The sequence below is a fragment of the Drosophila rhopaloa genome, unplaced genomic scaffold, assembly GCF_018152115.1.
Source record: "Drosophila rhopaloa isolate 14029-0021.01 unplaced genomic scaffold, ASM1815211v1 contig_3, whole genome shotgun sequence".
NCBI classification, from domain to species: domain Eukaryota; kingdom Metazoa; phylum Arthropoda; class Insecta; order Diptera; family Drosophilidae; genus Drosophila; species Drosophila rhopaloa.
In genome coordinates, this window is record NW_025335123.1 from 5,520,187 (window position 1) to 5,542,499 (window position 22,313).

At 35.7% G+C, this 22,313-nt stretch overlaps 7 protein-coding genes across 15 annotated transcripts; 5 read left to right on the forward strand and 2 right to left on the reverse strand.

Moving 5' to 3' along the window:
* Positions 1-319: 319 nt before the first annotated feature.
* On the forward strand, positions 320-949 carry LOC123037956. Its single transcript, XM_044460910.1, has one exon. It carries the CDS (start codon positions 590-592, stop codon positions 947-949), a length of 360 nt encoding a protein of 119 aa, XP_044316845.1. The 5' UTR covers positions 320-589.
* An 8-nt stretch (positions 950-957) lies between these two features.
* On the forward strand, positions 958-3,222 carry LOC108047747 (myb protein). The gene is made up of 2 exons (XM_017128080.2): positions 958-2,272; positions 2,337-3,222. The coding sequence occupies exons 1-2, from the start codon at positions 958-960 to the stop codon at positions 2,975-2,977; spliced, it is 1,956 nt and encodes a 651-aa protein (XP_016983569.1). The 3' UTR covers positions 2,978-3,222.
* Positions 3,223-3,259: 37 nt separating this feature from the next.
* On the reverse strand, positions 3,260-5,114 carry LOC108047748 (glycosyltransferase-like domain-containing protein 1-like). The gene is made up of 3 exons (XM_017128081.2): positions 4,845-5,114; positions 4,507-4,789; positions 3,260-4,438 (listed from the first exon to the last, which is right to left on the reverse strand). The coding sequence occupies exons 1-3, from the start codon at positions 4,927-4,929 to the stop codon at positions 3,673-3,675; spliced, it is 1,134 nt and encodes a 377-aa protein (XP_016983570.1). The 5' UTR covers positions 4,930-5,114; the 3' UTR covers positions 3,260-3,672.
* Positions 5,115-5,324: 210 nt separating this feature from the next.
* Positions 5,325-9,118, forward strand: LOC108047750. Of its 6 annotated transcripts, XM_017128090.1 has the most exons (6): positions 5,356-5,437; positions 5,703-5,739; positions 5,807-6,725; positions 7,291-7,399; positions 7,758-7,922; positions 8,428-9,118. In XM_017128090.1, the coding sequence occupies exons 3-6, from the start codon at positions 6,114-6,116 to the stop codon at positions 8,490-8,492; spliced, it is 951 nt and encodes a 316-aa protein (XP_016983579.1). In that variant the 5' UTR covers positions 5,356-5,437; positions 5,703-5,739; positions 5,807-6,113; the 3' UTR covers positions 8,493-9,118. The 6 variants fall into 6 exon arrangements, with proteins under 6 accessions (XP_016983578.1, XP_016983579.1, XP_016983575.1 ...); XM_017128089.2 differs by lacking the exon at positions 5,356-5,437 and adding an exon at positions 5,325-5,351 and having other exon boundaries at positions 5,703-6,725; XM_017128086.1 differs by having other exon boundaries at positions 5,359-5,739.
* A 671-nt stretch (positions 9,119-9,789) lies between these two features.
* Positions 9,790-11,300, forward strand: LOC108047758 (protein stunted). Of its 2 annotated transcripts, XM_017128106.2 has the most exons (4): positions 9,790-9,919; positions 10,039-10,169; positions 10,854-10,905; positions 11,160-11,300. In XM_017128106.2, exons 1-3 carry the CDS (start codon positions 9,891-9,893, stop codon positions 10,865-10,867), a joined length of 174 nt encoding a protein of 57 aa, XP_016983595.1. In that variant the 5' UTR covers positions 9,790-9,890; the 3' UTR covers positions 10,868-10,905; positions 11,160-11,300. The 2 variants fall into 2 exon arrangements, with proteins under 2 accessions (XP_016983595.1, XP_016983594.1); XM_017128105.2 differs by lacking the exon at positions 10,854-10,905.
* Positions 11,301-11,521: 221 nt separating this feature from the next.
* On the reverse strand, positions 11,522-15,654 carry LOC108047757 (leucine-rich repeat flightless-interacting protein 2). Of its 3 annotated transcripts, none has more exons than XM_017128103.2 (7): positions 15,578-15,654; positions 14,144-14,292; positions 13,732-14,016; positions 13,310-13,673; positions 13,084-13,242; positions 12,013-12,197; positions 11,522-11,916 (listed from the first exon to the last, which is right to left on the reverse strand). In XM_017128103.2, the coding sequence occupies exons 2-7, from the start codon at positions 14,228-14,230 to the stop codon at positions 11,806-11,808; spliced, it is 1,191 nt and encodes a 396-aa protein (XP_016983592.1). In that variant the 5' UTR covers positions 14,231-14,292; positions 15,578-15,654; the 3' UTR covers positions 11,522-11,805. The 3 variants fall into 3 exon arrangements, with proteins under 3 accessions (XP_016983592.1, XP_016983593.1, XP_016983591.1); XM_017128104.2 differs by having other exon boundaries at positions 12,013-12,173; positions 15,472-15,606; XM_017128102.2 differs by having other exon boundaries at positions 15,472-15,605.
* A 384-nt stretch (positions 15,655-16,038) lies between these two features.
* Positions 16,039-18,561, forward strand: LOC108047763 (probable arginine--tRNA ligase, cytoplasmic). The gene is made up of 5 exons (XM_017128110.1): positions 16,039-16,156; positions 16,215-16,346; positions 16,400-16,737; positions 16,796-17,125; positions 17,184-18,561. The coding sequence occupies exons 1-5, from the start codon at positions 16,115-16,117 to the stop codon at positions 18,331-18,333; spliced, it is 1,992 nt and encodes a 663-aa protein (XP_016983599.1). The 5' UTR covers positions 16,039-16,114; the 3' UTR covers positions 18,334-18,561.
* The last annotated feature ends 3,752 nt before the right edge of the window (positions 18,562-22,313 follow it).

Here is a 22,313-nt window from a genome sequence, read left to right on the forward strand (position 1 = left end):
TTTATCCATAAAATGTTTTCAATACGCTAAGTACGCCTATTGCGAAAATCTAAAAATATAAAATATTAGCATTTACTGCCAACCGATTGGAAGTTTTATTACTTTTTGTACATGGTATGACATTTCCCGACCCTTTCTACTACTTTCTTTTTAGTAGTTTTTTAACAATATCGAAATTAATTATTTTTTACCAGCTATCGGACTCGATTTTGTTATCGAGGACGTTAGTGGACGCTTCTCAAGTGGAAACAAGCCTAGTTCTTTAATAAGTATTTTTCTCGAATGGTTTTGATATTTTGAAGAATGGAAAATATTAACGGTAAACCACGGTCATACTAAATACCATATTTTAAAATAATAAACGATACGACGCCGTGAAATTACAGTGAAACAACGTGAATAATTTTATAGAAACGCAAATGCGAATATATTTATATTTGCAGTTGATATCTGAAATAACTGTGACCTTATAATACGTACATACATACATGCAAGCGCGAGTTCTCAGTTTTATATGCTGGCCTAGAGAATGTTCAGCATAATTACAATTTCGTGAACATTTCCCCCAGCATATTATTATTTTGGATGGATGAGCATGTCTATGAACAGACCCTCGAAAACCTGTAGTCTGGAAGTAATAAAGAGCACAACTGGAGTTGGAAATTTGAACGAAACGATTGATCGCACCGAATATGATGCGACGCACCCAATATTGCGCAGTGATCACAGTCATCAGGGTGAACTGGTCCAATGCTTGACGTGCCACAAGCATTTCAAGAGTTTCTCCTTTAGCGACATTTGCGCACACTATAAATTCACGCACAGCAACAAGAATTCTAGTTTCGCCGATAATTCGTACAAGTGTTTGTACTGCAAGCGCGACGTTCATTATTTCCAGCGCTCCGAGAAGAATCCCGAAATATTTCACTTTTGTTCGCCGCGGAAGTAAAGTTAAAGATGGCGAGTGCCAGTGCGAGCAGTGAAAACGGGGACGATCTATTGGTCTACGATGGAAATTCCGAGTCGGAGGAGTCGGAGTATTCAGAGCATGAGGATGGCGATAAGGAATCTACTGGAAACGGCGCACTTACCCTTAATAGTAACACCGATTCGGGATGTCCCCTGGAATCTTCGATGCAGGATTCAAAGTCGGCGGTACAAAAAGGTCAGAATAAGAGTTCGAATAGTATTGGGGCGGTTCATCCGAACTATGGATTTGGCAAGCGGTGGTCGAAATCAGAAGATGTCCTGCTCAAGTCATTGGTGGATAAACATGGGGAGAACTGGGAGGTCATCGGGCCGCACTTCAAGGACAGACTCGAGCAGCAGGTGCAGCAGCGTTGGGCCAAGGTCCTGAATCCGGAACTCATAAAGGGTCCGTGGACGCGGGACGAGGACGACAAGGTGATCGAGCTGGTGCGGAGTTTCGGACCGAAAAAGTGGACCCTGATAGCTCGGTACTTGAATGGGCGCATTGGAAAGCAGTGCCGCGAGAGATGGCACAACCACCTCAATCCGAATATCAAGAAAACAGCCTGGACCGAGGAGGAGGACAAGATCATCTACAAAGCTCACATTCAACTTGGAAACCAATGGGCGAAAATTGCTAAACTTTTGCCCGGACGCACCGATAATGCCATAAAAAACCATTGGAACTCGACAATGCGTCGCAAATATGATGCCGAACGCAGGTCGGTTAATGCATCTGGAAGCGATTTGAAGAGCTCGCGCACTCATCTAATAACGCTGATAAAATCCGGTGGTATCAGTAAAGTACCATATAATTTGCAAAATAAAATAGTTTCTGCTGAGTCAGCAGCAGAATGCCATCCAGCTTCTAAATCCGAACAGGCTGATGGAAATAATGTAAAACCTGAGCTTACCGAGTCCCAAGATTCTTCGGCAGCCGAACATCAAATGAGTTCTCTAGACCTCAACATGCCCCATTCAGTTTTAAAAATGTCGCTTCCGCGTCAAACACCAAACATATTGAAACGTCCTCGCAAACACATTCCCGAAACTCACCTTCAGGCTGGTCCATCAAATGGGGTTTTCCAGGACGAAGTCAAGACCAGGCTACCGGGTTCGCCTGTCATCACGCCGATAAAATCTCTACCATTCTCACCAAGCCATTTCCTTAAGTCGCCATGCCTGACAACATTTGAAGACATGAATTTGCGAGCCAGTACACCAGTGACTAAGGTCTACAATCGTGTTGGAATGGAGATCAAAAAGGAAATGGAAAGTTCATCCATTGAGACTCCACACAAGAGTAAGTATTTACATAATTTATGTGATTTTTAATTCACCGTATAATCAATATCACTTTAATGTAGGTCAACTTGGTCCACGAACACCAACGCCCTTTAAAAAGGCCCTAGCTGCTATTGGCAAGAAAAGGGACGGTCGTCAGTATGAACCGTCTAGCCCGTCTAGCCTGGTGGAAGATTTGGCTGAAATCATCAATGAGGAACATCTTAGCAATTCGCTAACCGCAAACAATTCCAAAGTTATTGGTGGTGATTCGTTCAACTCTGAAAACAACGGAACATGTGTGGGTCAGCAGTCCCCGCATTTGAAACGTGCCAGAAAATCACTTCTTTCGACTTGGAGCTCCAATCACCTTTCCAATGGTAGCACCACTAAAAAGATTCAACCTTTTGAAACTGAGACGCCCAGCAAGTTTCTCACTTCTCCAAGCAATATACTGAAGGACACACTATGCAGCGAACAGGATCTTCCGTTCGACGAAGGCAGGAAGGAAAATAGACCATTCCATAATCGCAAAAACTACAAGTTCCGTGGTGTCTTTGATCCAAAATGGGCACGAGTAGCTTGCGGCAAAACCAAAGATCAACTATTTATGGAGGAGCAAGCATATGCATGTCTTAAAAATCTTTCCTGTATACCGCGTTCCCTAAACTTTGAAAAACCCAAGTGTATGGTAAATTCATTCGATCGTTATGGCTCGCTATAAATTTCTTGTTGCTATATGAGGTATTAAAAAATTGTATAAATATAATTTTTAAAATCATGTAGATATGGTTTCTTAAATTTGTACCAAAATTTGAATATATTTTCAATTCATGAGCAACGCATTTCAAAATAAAAGTTAACGTACTAATTTGACGGTATTATTGGCACTCTGAATTTTTTCCCATTTTTTTCATATTTTTAATAAACAAACAACATAAAAGTAATAAAAACCGTTGAAAAAGAAAATGTTTGAATTGATTTTTAATTTGGGAGGGACCAGAAGTGTTGTTGTTCTTGAAAACAAATCGCGCTCTTTGATTTCAGCAAAACGATGATGTTTTCAAAAAAGGAGGACTATATCTACCAGCACCTATAAAAAATATTACGATAATTTACCTTGCTCAATTTGAGATGGAATTTTGTACGATTTTAGCGGGATATCTTATTCAAAAGCTGTAAAGGTAGTGCACTTTGCCTTTCATAACATGTTAATAATTGTAAATCTGGATGAATTTATAATTTTCCATTTGTCATTTATAATGTGCTTAAATAACATATGCAAATACATAAATGCTGGCTTAGCTCATTCTTAAGCTAAACTCCAATGAGTAACTAAGAAAGATACAAGACAGGCTCTAATTTAATTTTAGTTAGGTACAAGTATCTAGGTAATCGCCAACACTGCTTGAGGTATATTCAATTTATATCTCTGTTTAATATGTCCACATATTTGGGAACAAGTTGCTGTGCCGAGAAAGGATCGAAATTAAACGTCTCAAAAAACTGATCGCGATGCTTGCGAAAGGCCCGGGGATTTTTGCACCAGTTGCGAAGCTTTTTGGTGAGCGCGTTGGACGTGTTGTAAAGGTTGTCCTTTGGATAGATCTCGGGGTACACCAATTTATTGGGGACAATCGGATAACAGCCGCAAAAAGTAGCCTCCAGCATTGCCACGCCAAAAAACTCGTGGTCGGCAGTTGAAATGACAATGTCACCGGCGATAAGTGTCTTCAGATAGTCCTCTCGTTCCAGATGGCCAAAGTTAACGAGCTTGGTGCCCAGCTTTTCCTTTATATTGTCGAAGGCCTCTGGAGTCTCCTGGCAGCTCTCGCCACAGATGGTCACCTTGAAGTTCACATCACTTCTATTGAGCTCGCAAAGGACCTCGACCAAGAGCATTGGATTTTTATCGTGCTCCCAGCGATGTGGCCATATGAGGTGCAGGCACTCTTGATCCCGATCCTTATCCAAGTCAGTATCCCCGTTGCCGGGGTGATTCATCGTCCTCTTTGGCATTTTGTCAAACTTGACAGGGAAGTACAGTACTTGACATTTCTTCTCAATTTTCTCCCGAATCCGCTTCAACTTGAAGTCAGGCTGAATATTGAGAAACGGTTGCACATTATCCAAAAAGGATGTGTGATTAAATTGAGAATTGAAGAGCACAATGTCCGCGGCTAGACTGAAAGGTGTACAATTAGAGAAATTACATATTTACATGGGAAGAAAGGACCTGATCGAGTGGCTCACCAGGAAAGGATCTCGTTAAGTCCGTACTGACAGTCCCGCTTCTTTACCTCGCGCACCGGATAGACCAGCTGGTTTTCGTGAAAGTAGACGATCTTCCGACACTGGCAGAGATCAGGTCGCACTCCAATCAGCTCGGCTAGACTCAAAACGGAGCTGGCAAACAGCACCCTGTATTCGTGATCGATGGGTATCAGCTGCGAAAAATACAATGCGGAGGTGCGAGCTCGCCAGTGCCATTTCTTAGCGGGAAGGCTGAAAAGCTCGTAATCTGCCGGGCAGAGACCTGCGAAATATTACGAGAGGTCAGTAACTCTGACAATCCCGTTCTAGTGACATACCCTCGATCAGTGTGCTGATCAGCTGTTTGTGGCTGCCTCCGTAAAACGGCTCGATAATCAAAATATGCGGTTTGGCGGACGACATGACTTTGGACAGTGTGACCGTGAAAAAGTACAAAATAAATAAAACCCTTTGATTTAAAAGAAAATCCAAGATATTTTTCAAGTGTGCAATTAAATAAGTTTCAGTGGCTCTATGTTTATTAATTTACTCAATTAAAATAGGTTTTTGTGATACAATAGAATAGAGTACTAAAAAAAGCGCAATGCCAATTAAAATCATCATAATGCATTAACTTTATAAGGTTTAGTAATCAAAATGCATAAATAACGTAATTTTCGGCGTTGCAAGTAACTGGCAACCGCTTAATAAAATTATCATCAGGATCAGCTGTTTGGACACAGGGATGGCGAGACGAGAAAATACTGACAAGTGAAAACGGCGACTATTTTTGCAGCTTATTTCGCTCATTCGTTGGTCACACTGATTTTATAAATGCAAAATGAGTATGTATAAGTATTTACCATCGTGTCGTTATAGGAAAATTAAAAATTGTGTCATCTCGGGCAAAGATTACTGCTGAAAAAACTAAGTAAAACGCAAGAACATCGCAAATGAATCATGGTTTGCCTGTAGATTATTACATTCTTTCGAAATAAAAAGTTAAACACAAAAATTAAGCTTGAACGCGCAAGCTCTTATATATCCAATTCCATCTATCTACTTGTGTGTATATGTATAAAGGCATTAATATAAAATTAAGAAAGGAAGTTTAGCATAAGCAATTATAGATGTAATATATGTATGTGTATACAAGTGTACGTATTCGTAATCTATACTGCTTTACTCTATTTTAGTGTCTGGACATTAGGCATAACACATATTAGTGCGCAGGTATTGGAAAAACATAAAAAAAAACAATCACAATAGTTTCAATCGGAAAAAAAAAAACATTTCACAGAAAGTCATTTGAAAAACAATCCAACGAAAGCCAATTAAAATTCTAGTGTTGAACCGAGCGATGTAGTTGAATTACATATGTACATCCACACATATGTATGATTGCAATGAAAATAATCGAAAGTTGCACCAATTTGTATAAGGAAAATGATCAAAAGTTGGGAATAATAAAATGGCTTTTGCAAATGATGGTTCCGATTATTATTGCCAACCCGAGAAGCTACCCCTTCGGAAATATACTGTGCAGTTAGAGAACTGCACGTTCATATAAACAGAGTGAATTGCTGAAGGGTAAAAAGCTACTCGCCATGTCGTTAAGGTCTTCGATTGAAAAAACACCCACAACGGCTGCAGTTCAACATCAACAAAAACAACAACAACAACAACAAGAGCACACCACCACAACCGTCGCAATTGTAGCAGGTCAACAAAAGCGGAAGTCGCTCAATTCCAAGCGTTCGTACTCCCTATCGTCGAGTGGCTCATCTACAGCATCCTTCGGAGCCACAAGGTCCGCGACGTCACCATTGGTAACCGTAACCGAGAAGAGTCCTGCGAATCAAAATACCAATACAACTACCCAGGCCCAAGGCTTCTTGCCCTTCTCCTCGTTTTCGTACTGCACCGACACCATTGCAGCAGTGCATCACCAGCGCCAGTCCTACGCCCTGGTGCAGAAGCCCCCATCGTTGCGATACCAAGGGAAGCCACATCCACATCAGCACCAGCACCAGCTCCTGGCCAACTTCTCGCCCACAATGACATCCTCGGAACCGTCGTCGCCCCTGGCCGCCGATGGATCTGCCTCGGTCCTCGGCCCCTCCTCAGAGGTCCCCTCTTCGCATTGTTGCGCCAATGTCAAGGCCAGTATCACTCCGTTGGCAACACAGAAAATGCACCGAACAATACCATCTGATAAAGTAAGTCTTACGTTGCCCGTACACATATATCAGAGGGTATTATATATTACTATACCAAATACTTAAACATATAAGGAAGTCGTCCCTTCAATTTATTAGAAATAATTGTAATTTTTCAGGGCGGTGCAATAATAACAAAGCTATAAATGCAACCTTTCTGATGTTCAAATTCCAAGGTTGACTTTATTTATTTCCTTTTTTCTTTTTGCATTTCACCCTCCTCGTTAATTCTTAATTAACATAGTTACACATGAACCATTTTAGATTCTGCGAACCGGAGAACATTAAACTTTTATCAGGCTAGTTCTAGAGGGGGTATTTCGACACATTCCAATCAAAATAAATAATTAATGCGCCTTCACCAATTAAAGCTGAAGAAATTGCGCACTGGATTTGTATGAACTAAGACTTGTTTGATGGAACTCGAACCAGATTGTTTTTTTTTAAATTAAATTTTTTTATTCCTGATTAGGACTAAAGAAAAAATATTGCTTTTTTAACTGAAGAACCTACTTAATATTTAACAATATTTGAATTTAATAAAATGTATTGTCTGTATTTTCAGATTAACCTACGCCTAATACTTGTTAGTGGTAAAACAAAAGAATTTATTTTTAGCCCGTCAGATTCCGCAGGTGATATTGCACAAACAGTATTTGATAATTGGCCAGAAGGTGAGTACATAGTGTTAATGTTCACTAACTTACTATTAAAGACCAGAAATCGGGTCTTAACTTGTTGAAGTCGTTTTGTATCCTTTATCCTTTTCCAGTTGTTCAATCATTTATATGATCTTACAGAAATAATTTCCAATTCATTTTCCTCGTTTTAACGTTGTTATTGACCGTGAAGTCGTCTAATTCGAACGCCGCACTGGTTTTTCCTTCCTATTAGTCTAATTGGATGCCAATTATACTTAAATTATATATACCCTGGGTTTTACAGCACTCAAGTTATCCCAGGCAAAAAAGCAAAGACATTCTTTTAGAAGATCTGTAATGCATATTTTAATATTATTCTTTAACTTTCTAGATTGGACTCACGAAACTGTAGCGAAAGCCGAAATCTTGCGTTTGATTTATCAAGGTCGTTTTCTTCATTGCAATGTAACCTTAGGAGCACTGGGACTTCCATTAGGCAAAACGACTGTTATGCATTTAGTGCCACGTGATAATTTGCCAGAGCCCAATTCGCAAGGTACGTTTATTAAATATATGTATTTGCCTTAAAATCAGATAGTAATTGACAGAGAAGAGTCGAATTTTAAGAATTTTAAAAGTTCGTAGCTATAACTCCAGTTTTATATCGAACAAGGGACAAATTTGTAAAGGTAATCGATACCAAACTCGTAATATTTACTCAATATTTTCCCTAGAGACAAATAAATTAGAAAGCAACAAAATCTTTGACGGTTTTCGCGACGTTTGGTTTGAAATCCAAACAAAACTTTTATGTCCCAGGTGAAAAACAGAATTTATTTATCGCACCGAGATCCGAGAAAAACCTGGTTGATTTTCAATAGAAAAGGAACGATTTTAAGTCGGCTGCTATTAATTACTTCCTAGGACTTTTAAATATCATTTTACTAAGAAATATATGACAATCGCATGCACAGAAACAATTAACGTTTTGTATTCTTGTAATTGAGATAGGCTAAGTTATGTCTTCTATTTGTTTTTAATTTGATGTTTCTCTTTTTTAGATCAAAGACAAAATAGTAAAGGCGGTTCTGGACGATGCTGTTCAACAAATTGCTCTATTTTGTAACTAAATTATTATGTAATAGTATAATATTTAAATTAATTTGAATTATAAAAAATAAAAAATACATGTATAAATTACATTTTTGTGCAGTCAAAAAAAGTATATTTATTAAAATATAAAAATGTATGTCTGGAAGAACAAGGCGCTTTGTTTAAAATATTTATGTACATACAATATATATTTTATATATATACACACAGGAATTCACGAGCATGTGCAAAATGCGTATACTCTGTATTAAAGTTGCTAGACTGCATATTTATAACATGTAATATACGAATACAATGCTAATTGCTTTTAGAAATCGGACTTGTTAACCTAATTAGAAAAAGAGTAATTACAAAACTTATTTAAAATATGTCAAAAATATTAAAAAAATCCAAGTATGTGAAAAAAAAATAATTTCCCTATTGCGTTCTGCTTTTAAGTGTGCGTCTATAAAAAATAAAATCAGCAATTACTTGTCGGATCGATTCTTTAAAACGATAAAGAATATTGAAGAAATTTTTGTTCTGTATATAAACATATTTAATTAGAATTTAAGTGTTTTCTTCTGTTAAGTTTTAAAATATTATCTGTAAAGTCTAACTTAAAGTCAATGATAAATAAATAATCTAATATATCCTTAAGCTTATTTTATATTGGGCATTTGTGAAGTCAAAGTGTAATTTTTAAGGTGTTGTGTTTTCGTGGGGGCAATTTTCTAAAAATTCCTCTTGGGCTCAAATATGTTAAATATACATATTTAGTGTGGAATTGGATCTCTGACTAATTTATTTACTACTGATACTGAAATACTACTATTCGAAATTGAAAACTTTCCACAACATCTCTATTATAAGAAAATCTATGTTAAAGTACTCGGTGTTGTTTGCACGTTTCAAGATTTAAAAACAACTAAATTCTTCGTGGCTAGAGCTTAAATATAGATTAAAATTTTAATTTAAATCATCAACTTTAATATTAGACAACCATAACGGATTTCTTATTTAAGAATTGAAGTGTTTTTTAAAGCTTTATGCGTCATAATTTTTATCTGTAGCAGCTGTTATATTTCATTTGGCCCCATCAGATTATTTCCGTTTTAAATACAAAAATAAATGTTTTAAGTGTGGGACAACTGGGAATAACTAAAATTTAAACTATATTAAACTATATATAAACTTAAATTATAACTATAAATTTAAAAAAAACGGCTTTTTTGTTCCATTACCATCATTCCAGTTTTGTCTAAAAATATCGACGATATTTTGCCAGACACTAAAAAAGTATAAATAGTATTTTCAGCAAGTCAGTATATTTAAACACATTCTTTTTTGTGGTCACACTGTTTAGATTCTGAAAAAGAATATCTTATTATTTTTTGTGTAGCGTGAATATATTTCGAATAATCCGATCACAATGACTGCCTGGAGAGCTGCCGGAATTACGTAAGCCTTACATAAATGTCTGTCACAATGCGTTGTGATAGTCCCCATTTACAACGAAACCACATTCAGTGCAGTGCCGAATTACATAACATAATTAATAAAAATATCTTTGATTGCAGCTACATCCAATATTCCAACATCGCCGCTCGTATTTTGCGAGAGTCCTTGCGGAAGGAACTGCGTGTGGATGCCGCCAAACGCGACGCCAGCCATGTAAAGTTCACACCCTGGGCAAATGGCAAACCAGCACGTAAGTATTATCCTTTAAGTTTTGGGCAATTTAGGCAAGGTGATTGACCTGCAAGGCTGCAAGCATTATATAAACTTAAATAGGACATTAATGGGAAATTAGCAAGTTGATAAAAAGCCTTCATAAAAAGAATATGCCAGATTTTTTTTGTAGACAGTCGTAGTTTAAGAGCAATTTTCTATTCCTCATGGTAAGCTAAAAGCTTAGTACTTAAAAACCTTAGCTTAACATGAATACGAGTAAAATAGCCTTAAATTGCTTAACCTTTTCTAAATGATGATAAATGATTGTCAAATTCAGAAAAAAATAAAAGATGATAATACCCACTAACTCTGTTATAAAAGTAATAATTTAATTTCAAAATTTGTCTAATATTTAGGTAATATTTTCTCTAATTCTCTTATTGTTTCGGGTTATACTCGAAACAAAATCCAAATCGCGAATAAAATGCCAAAATAACAATTGATTTACATGGTAGCCTCTTTATCAGCTTTTGATCGCTGACATATTAACATATACTCATACTCCCAAAATTCTAAAAGTTTCACCCCAAAATCTTGGAACATTTTTCGACATACACGAATTCATAAGTGCACAAATAAAAATATTCCGCTGTCGGACTCTAACTTGGCATTAGGTTTATGGTTGGGTTTGATTTATATTTCATATTTATATGTTTTTCAGATGAAAGGGCTTGAAAGTGTTCTGTCGACAGTTAAATAATTTCCAAACTGGCGTAAGTGCCTGCTATTTGCACGGCTGAACCCAACGTTCCCAATGTTTGCATAAAAGAAAGCCCATGTGTTTAACATTGTTTTCAAAGTGCCTAACTATGTTTCAAACTGATCAGCATGTACATGCGACGTTTTGATATATTCCAAAATTTCCGATCCAAAGTTTACGACCAACCAACTAATAACAATGTTTATTTATATAATGAAACTATTTACAAATGCCATTGTTTGATTTGTTATTTTCCCTTGTCCACAGAGCGCCAAACCACCCAATCGGAATCGTAGATGCTTTTCAGTGGCCCCGAAGAATGATTTGCACCTGTAGTAACAACTGACAACGCTGCAATAGTTCTATTAAAATGAAAAAATTTAATAAAATTTGAATTGTTCAAACAGGGCTGTTGTGTTAATTTTTGAACATTGGGAGATTCTTTAATAATACTCCTTTTAAGGCGGGATCCCATTCAAAGTCCCTTAGATCTAGGCACTATTTAATATTTAAATAACTTATAAATTGCTCTCCAAAGCAGCATTCGTCATAAACTGAAACTTTTAAGTGAACAGTAATGGAATTGCTACCGCATCTCAGTAAATTTTAAAAAGTTTCATACACACTGCTGAACCAATTAAATTGTTACTTGTATTTTGCGCTTTACATATAGACATTATTTATGTTAATTATTATCCAGTTAGTTTAGTTTAATTTAAATATATATTTTTTAAGGTAGAGTATTTTGGATTATCATTCAAAAATTATCGTTTTGCTACCACTAAGACCGATCAAACTGCTATTGAAGTGCTAAAGAAATTGCAGCATTTGTATGTTGATGATGTCGTACTGTTTTTCATGTCATCGGATGGGACCTTGCAATCGCTGGCGGTACTGCAGTTTCCATCTTAGATCATAAGTCCTTTAGAATGGCACTCTTAGCATTTTTCAATTTATCAAGGCGTTTCAATAAGTGGTTGTTTGACGTTTCGGCTTCTTCCAGTTTTTCCAAAAGTTCCCGATGCTAGCATGTGTAAAAAAAGAATTAATTAATGATTGAAATTGTATAGACACGCTTATAGTATCTTAATTTGTAACTGATGGAGATTCCATTACATACCTCACGTTGAAGCTTACGGCGCTCGACTTTTAACTCAGCCTCTGCCTTTTCGGTGGCTTCCGCAGTGCTTTTGTATCGTATTACTTGAGTTTCTGAACGGGCTAAGCTCGATTGTAAATTGGCGATTTCCTGTTCAGCCTTTTGCAGCTTATATTTATAGTCTGAAATGATTTTGTTTGATTCCCCTGTCGGATAATATAAGAATAAGACTCATAATATAATACAAATATTTTGCAGCGGTATTTAACCGATTTGCGATAAAGAAACTTGTTATTTTAAGTAAAACGAATGAAATTCATTTGAAAACAACCAAATAAAAGTAGAATATTTCGAGGCAGATTTCTTGCGTGATATTTAAAATAAAAATTCCAAGAAATGATTTGAAGAAAAAAAAAACCAGATATCTTTTTCGTAAGTATCTTGACCTGGACATTCAGCACACCGAAACCTTTTGGGAATGTATACCTTTCGTCAATTTTCATTGTTGCAAAAATATATTCTCACTATCTTTCTAAGTATATAATATATTACAAAATATTAAACAAAATGCGATGTGTTTTATAGAAGAAAACTTAATACAAAAAAAATAAAATCTGGCAATAAATAATCGGCTCCATCTATGTAAGTATATAATAAATAGGTTTTAATTTACATTTAAACTATATCAAAAGTCGCTGAATTCAAATAATGGTTTTATAGTAAGGATCAAGTAAAATATTTTGTATAAAACTTTATTTGTGATTACTTAAAAAAAATTAATGTGATGGATTACACATAAATGCAACAAAATGTTCAATAGAATCAAATATAGGGATGATTTGCCACTTTTTAAATTTTGTTTTACCAAAATTATTAAAAAAATTAAATGGGAAATCTTAATACAGGAAAAATACCGGCGAAATGCGACAAAATAATTATAAAATTAGAAATCTTTTCATTTAGAAAATAAACAACTCATAACATATTAATATTCTTGTGACGTCAGATTGCTAATAATTCAAAGACAAGCAGATCAGGAAGACTTTTTATGCGGAAAAAATAGTTGTCGTTATGTAATTTTTGTAAACATACGTTGGGCCTCGTAATCATTTTCATCACCAAAGGAACCTTGCGAAGAACTGCGACGTCCAACGATTCCATCACTTTTATACTCCTCAAGCTGTTCGTGAAGCTTATGCACTTCAGATAGCAGTCGTTGTTTTTCGTCGCTAAACTTTTTAAGTCTTACATCTGAAATGAAACGAATTAGTAAGAAATGATCCAGGGGCATGGCTTTTATTACAAGAGTGACAATCACCTAAGGAACCCTGAACGGACGCCAAAACTTTTGCATTCTCGACACTCACTAGAGCTCTTTTAGCATCGCTACCATCGGCATTTTCAACTGCTACAATCAGAAGGCCTTGTTCGGCAATCAATGAGTCGCGCTCATTTAATTGTCCTTGTACTAGCTTAAGCTCAAGATTGGCGCGGTCCAAGTTTCGTTTAAGGGCGTTGCAGTCACGCATCTTCTCCTTAAACTCGCGCTGCAGTTGTGCAAACGACTCTTCCATGATTTCGCACTTGTCTTTCAGCAATTTGACTTCGTAAGCCTGTGAGGCACGATCGTTGTCCAACTGGGCATTCGTTATCATGGCTTTTCGAAACCGTTCCTCGACATCCTAAAAAGCAACAAATATTTACTAAAATTGCAAATAGAAAGGAAGTCCCACTACATACCTTAAGCTCGTGCTTGAAGTCGCGAAAACTTCTTCCTTCTTCTTCCACGGAGTCCTCACTACTCCGCCGGGATGCTGAGGCACGGGTTACATTTAGGAGTCCACCGTAGACGAGGCGTACGGGATGCACCGAAAGTGGTTCGCTTCCCACTGCAGTGGAGTTCTGCATGTCAAATACACGGTCAGCGGTTATTTCCTGTTCCTTCTGCTGTCGCTCGAGCTCCCTCATCCGAATCTCGCGGGCTTCAGCACGCGCTTGTCTACGTGCGGCAAGTCGGGCTTCGGCCTAAGAATAGCGTTTTAATTGAATAAAGTACTTGATATATTTAATACACCTGTTTATATATAGCCTTTAAAGGCTGTTATTTTTACAAAACCCGATATAAAAAGTGCATATATATAGTAATACTTGCCTCTTTTGTAATTTGATCCAGCGCATTATCTTCCGCATTGATCCGCATGTTGTTCCGTCGACGACCAGTGGTGCTAATATTTTCCATTGAATCTGAACTTAATTAAACTTATTTCCTTTATATATATCGTCGTATAAAGCGGTCGGACACTAATAAAATAAAAAAAAACTTGTTTTATTAAATACTGGATAAGCGGAAGTAAAAAATCTCTGTTACTTAAACGTATCTGTGTATCTACTTAGATTTAGTTCGTTTATACGAACAGACTTTCGGACAAACAGATATGGCTTAATCGGTTTGGCTGATGATCCTAATTCCTATTTATAATAATGAAATACGATGTAGCTGTAATTTTTCGGTATGAGTTTTATATCGGATACATATGATTCGATGAAATAATGTTGGAGATATCTAAATATGTATGTACATTTGGGTAGAAGATTTTGTTGTGGAATAAATTAATTCGAAAACCAAAAACTTTTTAAGTTTTAGGCGTTGCGCAGTGTTCTCAAAGTTTCCATACAAATTGCTAACATCTCACGTAAGCTCAGTATGAAAACATTTTGTAATCAAAGATCACCGTGCGTATGAGTGATAAACAACAAACCCCATAGTATAAGCTGGGAGGAGTAGGAACTTAAAGTCCGGATACTATAATATTGGAAATTACTGTTTTGGAAAAAGGTTTATTTAAAAAACTAGCAATTTATTTAATTATCCAAAAAATCTAGGGATTCATTTTTATTTGCAATATTGCAATGCAATAAAAGGTGCCATTAATGGACAAAACAATTACATTAATGGACATAATTAATAACAAACTATATTTTAGAACTCCAAGGAATGCAAATCGGGGACTGATTAGAAACCAATTTTCAATAGTAAACAATTTGGAATGTAAATAATGATAATATGGGAATGATATGAAAACCTTATCATGGGACCACAACTTGTTATCTAGTAGGACGACTCACTTATGTAAAAATTGGGGTATGTATATATGTACATACACACATAGGCAACAAAAGTATTGGCATATGAGATAAAATAAACTTTTTTTTGCATTGTTCTGCATTTTTCTTTTTTAACTTTTACAAATTCCTCACCGACACCTCGCAATTTTCAAACACAGGAACTTAAAAACTTTTAAATGCTTGTCCTATTTATAAACAGGCAGTATCGCCTCAACGATGTTCATCACCGGAAAATACTTATTTTGGCCACTTTTTATTTTTGTATAAAAAACAGTCTGCAATGCAGTTTTAATTTTAATGGGAGCGGCGTTACTACACACATCTGTTTTCTCTAATTCATTCATATGTATCTACCAATGAAAGAGTGCACCACCGAAGCACTTTAAGTTGTTTCTCTCACTCCACATGAAATATTTATATACAAGGTGACAAATACTGTAAATTAATTAAACACACATACACATAAAAATTAAAAGAGACACCTTTAGCGAAAGAACAATCACAATTAATCACAATAGAGATGGCAAAATCATCGATGTATCGATAAACATGAATAGAAGAATATGGTTGTTATACTCTATTCTCATAGAAACAATCTTTTAAACAAAGAAATACCGGAAAACAAGAAGAAAATGTAAAAACCCTATGTTTCGACTTAAAATGTAATATTTATTGGACTTGGGAGGCTAATCCATAACTCAGGAATTCAGTCAGCAATTCATACTCCAAATATTTGTTAAAGTTAAAATATAACTACTTTCCCATTTCATTTTGCAAGAATGCAGTCAATTAATATTTAATGTAGCTACTGTTGCAACGTGGTCAGAAGCGGAATGTTAGTATGTGTATGTGGATATACTGTATTAAGCACAGAAAGAAAGTCTGACCATACAATCGACTATCGATAGGCAATTTGTGCACACTATATGCCATCCATGTGGCATCGTTGTGTTGTTGTTATTAATCAGCAAAGCAACGAAAGTAGAAATTTGGAAAGATGTTTGAGCTAAATATGGAGCTAAAGAAACTCAGGGAACTGGTAAGCAGATAATTCAACAGTCTTATGATGATACGACACAATGATATTTTTATTGAAGGAACTTAAGACCAAAGGTCTTGCCGCCAGAATACAAACTACCAAAAATTGTGATGGTGAGGTAGACGTCGATTTAATTCAGCTTCAAATTGAGAACAAGAAGCTTAAGAACCGTCTGTTTATTCTGAAGAAGGTAATTTCTCCCCAAGCATGGTTAAACAATTCATGTGTTGATTTTCCGAATAGTCCATAGCTGAAGAATCAACAGCCGGCGGCATGCAGCTCAAGGATTGTTCTTCGATCACTGAGCACTTGGAAAGCTTGTTTGCCCAGGCAATTGCATCAGCTTTTCCAAAATATAGTGATACACCTGTCGTAATTGCTCCGGTAAATAGTTCCTCTGCAAAATTCGGAGACTACCAGTGCAACAACGCAATGGGATTGTCGAAGAAATTTAAAGAATCCGGCATTAATAAGAATCCACGTGAAATTGCAACCGAGCTAAAAGGACACTGCCCATCATCACCAATTATAGAAAAGCTGGAGGTAGCTGGGGCTGGATTTGTGAATGTTTTTCTAAGCAAGTAGGTTTATCTGCGGTCCATTGTATATAAATATAATAATTTTACTTTATTTTCACAGAGATTTTGCAGCTCTTGCCTTAAGCAATTTATTGCGCAACGGAGTTAAACCGCCACAAGTGCCGAAGAAACGTGTTTTGGTCGACTTCTCCTCGCCCAACATCGCCAAACAAATGCATGTTGGTCATTTGCGATCCACAATTATTGGCGAATCGGTATGTCGGCTTCTAGAATTTCTTCAGCACGACGTGATCCGTGTCAATCATCTTGGTGATTGGGGAACACAGTTTGGCATGCTAATTGCCCATTTAGAAGATCGTTTTCCCAATTATCTCAATGAAAGCCCACCGATTAGTGATTTACAATTATTTTACAAGGAATCCAAGAAGCGGTGAGACCTATGTCACTCCCTCTAACGACAAATCTTTTAAATACCCATTTCTATACAGATTCGATGAGGACGAAGAGTTCAAAAAGCGCGCTTACAGTCGAGTGGTTTCATTGCAGAAAGGTGTGCCTAACTCCATAAAAGCTTGGGAACTAATTTGCAATGTTTCTCGAAAAGAATTCCAAACAATTTACGAACGATTAGATATTAGCATTAAGGAACGTGGTGAATCATTCTATCAATCACGTATGCTGTCGGTAGTTGAATATTTACGAGGAAAGGCTTTGCTGGAAGAGGATGAAGGTCGTGAGATCATGTGGCCTGACGATACAAAGACTGGTATTCCGTTGACAATCGTAAAATCAGACGGTGGCTTTACCTATGACACTTCTGATATGGCGGCTATCCGTCACCGCGTCGAGGAAGAACTTTGCGATTGGATTATCTATGTTGTTGACTCTGGACAAAGTACTCATTTTAACACAATTTTTAAAGCTGCGGAACGCTGTGCCATATTAAAGCCACGCAGCCATCGTGTGGACCATGTTCAGTTTGGCGTAGTTCTGGGCGAGGATGGAAAGAAATTCAAAACTCGATCGGGTGATACTGTTAAACTTGCCGATTTACTTGATGAAGGAATGAAACGGTCTTTGCAACAATTGGAAAGTCGAGGACGCGATAAGGTTCTTACACCTCAAGAGTTAAAAGACGCCCAACAGTCCTTGGCTTATGGTTGCATTAAGTATTCCGATTTATGTCATAACCGGATTAGCGACTATATATTCTCATTCGATAAGATGCTTGAGGACCGCGGCAATACTGCGGTTTATTTACTTTATACATATACACGCATTTGTTCTATTGCGCGTAACTCCGGTGAAGACTTTTCTAATTTGTCTGAAATACTCAAGAAGGTCAAGATTGAACTGACCCACGAAAAAGAGTGGAAACTAGCAAAAACTCTTTTGAAATTGCACGACATACTGATTAAGTGCTCAAAGGAACTTTTTCTGCATTTTTTGTGTGAATTCTGCTATGAGGTGTGCACTGTTTTCACTGAGTTTTACGACTCTTGTTATTGCATTGAAAAAAACAAACTGGGCGAAATTATTGAAGTAAACCACAGCCGCATTTTGCTGTGCGAGGCAACTGCAGCTGTGCTGCGTCAATGCTTCTATATACTAGGCCTAAAACCAGTTTCAAAAATGTAAACTTTTGACGTCTGGCATAAAATGTAAACGAATAAAAATTGAAATTTTTGAAGCAAAATTAATAATGTTGGAAAGAGTGGGGTAGTTTGCTAGATCTATCTATAAATATATATATCAAAAACTTCATCTAAAATTTGCACCGGCGAGCCAGCCAATAAGCATTTAAATAGCCATTTCTTATAAAAAGTGTGAAAATCGGTCATAAAATAGATTTCTAGAAATCAACCTTGAATTGTATTTTAAAATAAAAAAAGCCCTAATTCATTTCGTTTTTTTTATCAAAAATCTGAGTATTTTGTATCTAAACCAAATTTAAAATCGATTGACTGTAGAAAAATTTCATGTTAGACCAAAAAACACTATTAAGAAAAATATTTTGGTCAAAATTCGGTACAAATCAGCTCGATTTTTCGGTTTTTTGATCTAAACCATTGGAAATAATGGTAATATATTGGAATAGAATTCGTTACAGAATTTTTAATCGATTGTCATTCTTAGCTAAAAAATTGTATTTTGGCCCAACTTTGGAAAGAAATCAAAAAAAAAATGAAATTTACCAAATCCACTTGGAATTAAACAGTAATTTTTTTGGCTGTGCGTCTTATTTTCGCAAAAATTACAAGAATAAAACCCTTAAAAATGTGTTTTAAATATATGTTTTTGATAGACAAAATCAGTTTTTTAATCAAATCCCTTGGAAATATTGGTCAGATCGTGGAATGTCATACCTCGTTGAATTCGTTACAAAATTTCCAATCGAATGGTATTCTCAGCTCAAAAAGTTTTTTTTGGGCCATATTTGGAAAAAAATCAAGTGTTATCAAAAATGCGAAAATCGGTCAAAAAATGAAATTTACTAAAACCTCCTGGAATCGATTGTGTTGGTTGTGAGCTACACAGAACAGTCATTCTTTTGGCTGTACGTCTTATTTTGGCAAAGCTACAACGAAAAAACCCTTAACAAAATGCGTGTTAAATATATGTTTTTAATAGCCAAAATCCAAAAAATCAAGTGTTACCCCAAAAATGCGAAAATCGGTCAAAAAATTAAATTTTCTTAAACCTCCTGGAATCGATTGTGTAGGTTGTCAGCTGTACAGAACAGTCATTATTTTAGCTGTGCGTCTTATTTTGGCAGAGCTACAACGAAAAAACCCTTAAAAAATGCGTGTGAAATATATGTTTTTAATGGCCAAAATCCAGAAAAAAACAGCTAATTTTTTCAGTTTTTTAATCAAAACCCTTGGAAATAATGGTCAGATCTTGGAATGTCATACCTCGTTGAATTCGTTACTAAATTTTCAATCGAATGGTATACTCAGCTCAAAAATTTTATTTTTGGCCTTATTTGGAAAAAAATCAAGTGTTACCCCTTATCAAAAATGCGAAAATCGGTCAAAAAATGAAATTTACTAAAACCTCCTGGAATCGATTGTGTAGGTTGTCAGCTACACAGAAACGTCATTATTTTTGCTGTGCGTCTTATTTTGGCAAAGCTACAACAAAAAAACCCTTTAAAAATGTGTTTTAAATACATGTTTTTGATAGACAAAATCCAGAAAAAAACAGCTCCTTTTTTTAGTTTTTTAATCAAAACCCTTGGAAATAATGGCCAGATCGTGGAATGTCATATCTCGTTGAATTCGTTACAAAATTTCCAATCGAGTGGTATTCTCAGCTCAAAAATTTTATTTTTGGCCTTATTTGGAAAAAAATCAAGTGTTACCCCTTATCAAAAATGCGAAAATCGGTCAAAAAATGAAATTTACTAAAACCTCCTGGAATCGATTGTGTTGGTTGTGAGCTACACAGAACAGTCATTCTTTTGGCTGTACGTCTTATTTTGGCAAAGCTACAACGAAAAAACCCTTAACAAAATGCGTGTTAAATATATGTTTTTAATAGCCAAAATCCAGAAAAAAAAACAGCTAATTTTTTCAGTTTTTTAATCAAAACCCTTGGAAATAATGGTCAGATCTTAGAATGTCATACGTCGTTGAATTTGTTACTAAATTTCCAATCGAATGGTATACTCAGCTCAAAAATTTTATTTTGGGCCTTATTTGGAAAAAAATTATCAAAAATTCGAAAATCGGTCAAAAAATGAAATTTACTAAAACCTCCTGGAATCGATTGTGAAGGCTGTCAGCTACACAGAACAGTCATTCTTTTGGCTGTGCGTCTTATTTTGGCAAAGCTACAACAAAATCCATAGAAAAACAGCTCGTTTATTTAGTTTTTTATCGCTCAAAAAATAAAATTTACCAAGTCAACCTGGACTTGATTGTATAGGTTCTCTTGTTATGTTCACAAAAAATGTACTAGTTTTGTGTAGTTTTTAGTAAGTCAAACTTCATCAAAATATATTACCGTTTTTAAAGTAAAAATACTATCTTTTATAGTTTATATGGTAGTTTGAAAACACAAAATTAAATCTCCCGCCTAAAAGCCCGAAAATGCAATCCCAATTAAAACAAAATTATATTTTATATATATACAAAATAATCCTTTTTATTTAAAATCATGCTTATAATAAGTACTTAATGGCTTAATCTGTAGATAAAATAATTGCTATGTGTTTATATCTTTAATACTTAAGATAATCTAATGGTAACTATATACTAAAACATGAAATACTCTTTTCTATTAGAAACTAGCTTAATTTATTATTAATTTTAGGTATGTATTTTAGTTTTAGTAATAAGGTAAAGGAAATATGGAATTTATTTATTTATCAGTACTTGTAAGTGAGCGCCTTCATTGGTGAGATGTAAAACAAGGAGAGGACGCCTGGTAAGTCCGTGAAAATCCTGAAGACGACACTGCAACCCGGCGAAATTATCCAACTTCCTTGCCAATGCTGATCCTGATCTTCCAGCCGCATTCCTGTGTTTTCGTTTTTAATTTAGACTTCAATTATATATTTCAAATAAAGATTTTTATGACAACTAATTGTGCACAACTTTTACTGTGGGTGGGACCTACTAATTGATAGATCTTTCATCTTTTGTTTATAGTTTCTTAAACTATATTCGTCTTAAAACTGTAATAGCTTTCTTAATTAATAAGGCCATTACCCTTTAGTGTTGACTGTGGTCTCAAATTTATCATTGACAATGTTCTGCTCTGACCCTTGAAAAATATTTTTTGAATTCGTCATAATATTTCCAATTGGCTGCCATTCCAAAAAGGACTATCCTCCTGGAATCGATTGTGTAGGCTGTCAGCTACGCAGAACAGTCATTCTTTTCGCTGCGCGTCTTCTTCTGGCAAAGCTACAACAAAAAACCCTTAAAAAATGCGTTTTAAATATATGTTTTTAATAGCCAAAATCCAGTTTTTTAATCAAAACCCTTGGAAATAATGGTCAGATCGTGGAATGTCATATCTCGTTGAATTCGTTACAAAATTCCAGTCGATTGGTATTCTCAGCTCAAAAATTTTATTTTTGGCCATATTTGGAAAAAAATCAAGTGTTACCCCTTATCAAAAATTCGAAAATCGGTCAAAAAATTAAAATTTATAAAACCTCCTGGAATCGATTGTGTAGGTTGTCAGCTACACAAAACAGTCATTATTTTTGCTATGCGTCTTATTCTGGCAAAGCTACAACAAAAAAACCCTTAAAAAATGTGTTTTAAATACATGTTTTCGATGGCCAAAATTCAGAAAAAAAGATCGTTTTTTCAGTTTTTAAATCAAAACCCTTGGAAATAATGGTAATATCTTGCCATACCTCGTTGAATTCGTTACAAAAATTTCTCAGTTTATAAATTTTATTTCCGGCCAACTTTTTGGAAAAAATCATGACCTTACGAAAAATACGAAAATCTGTCAAAAAATAAATATTACCAAATCAACCTGGAATTGATTGTCCAGGTTCTCAGCTGCACACAACAGTTATTCTTTTGCTGTGCGTGTTATTTTGGCTAAGTTAGAACAACTAAAACGGAAAAAATAAGTGAAAACCGTAGTCTGCC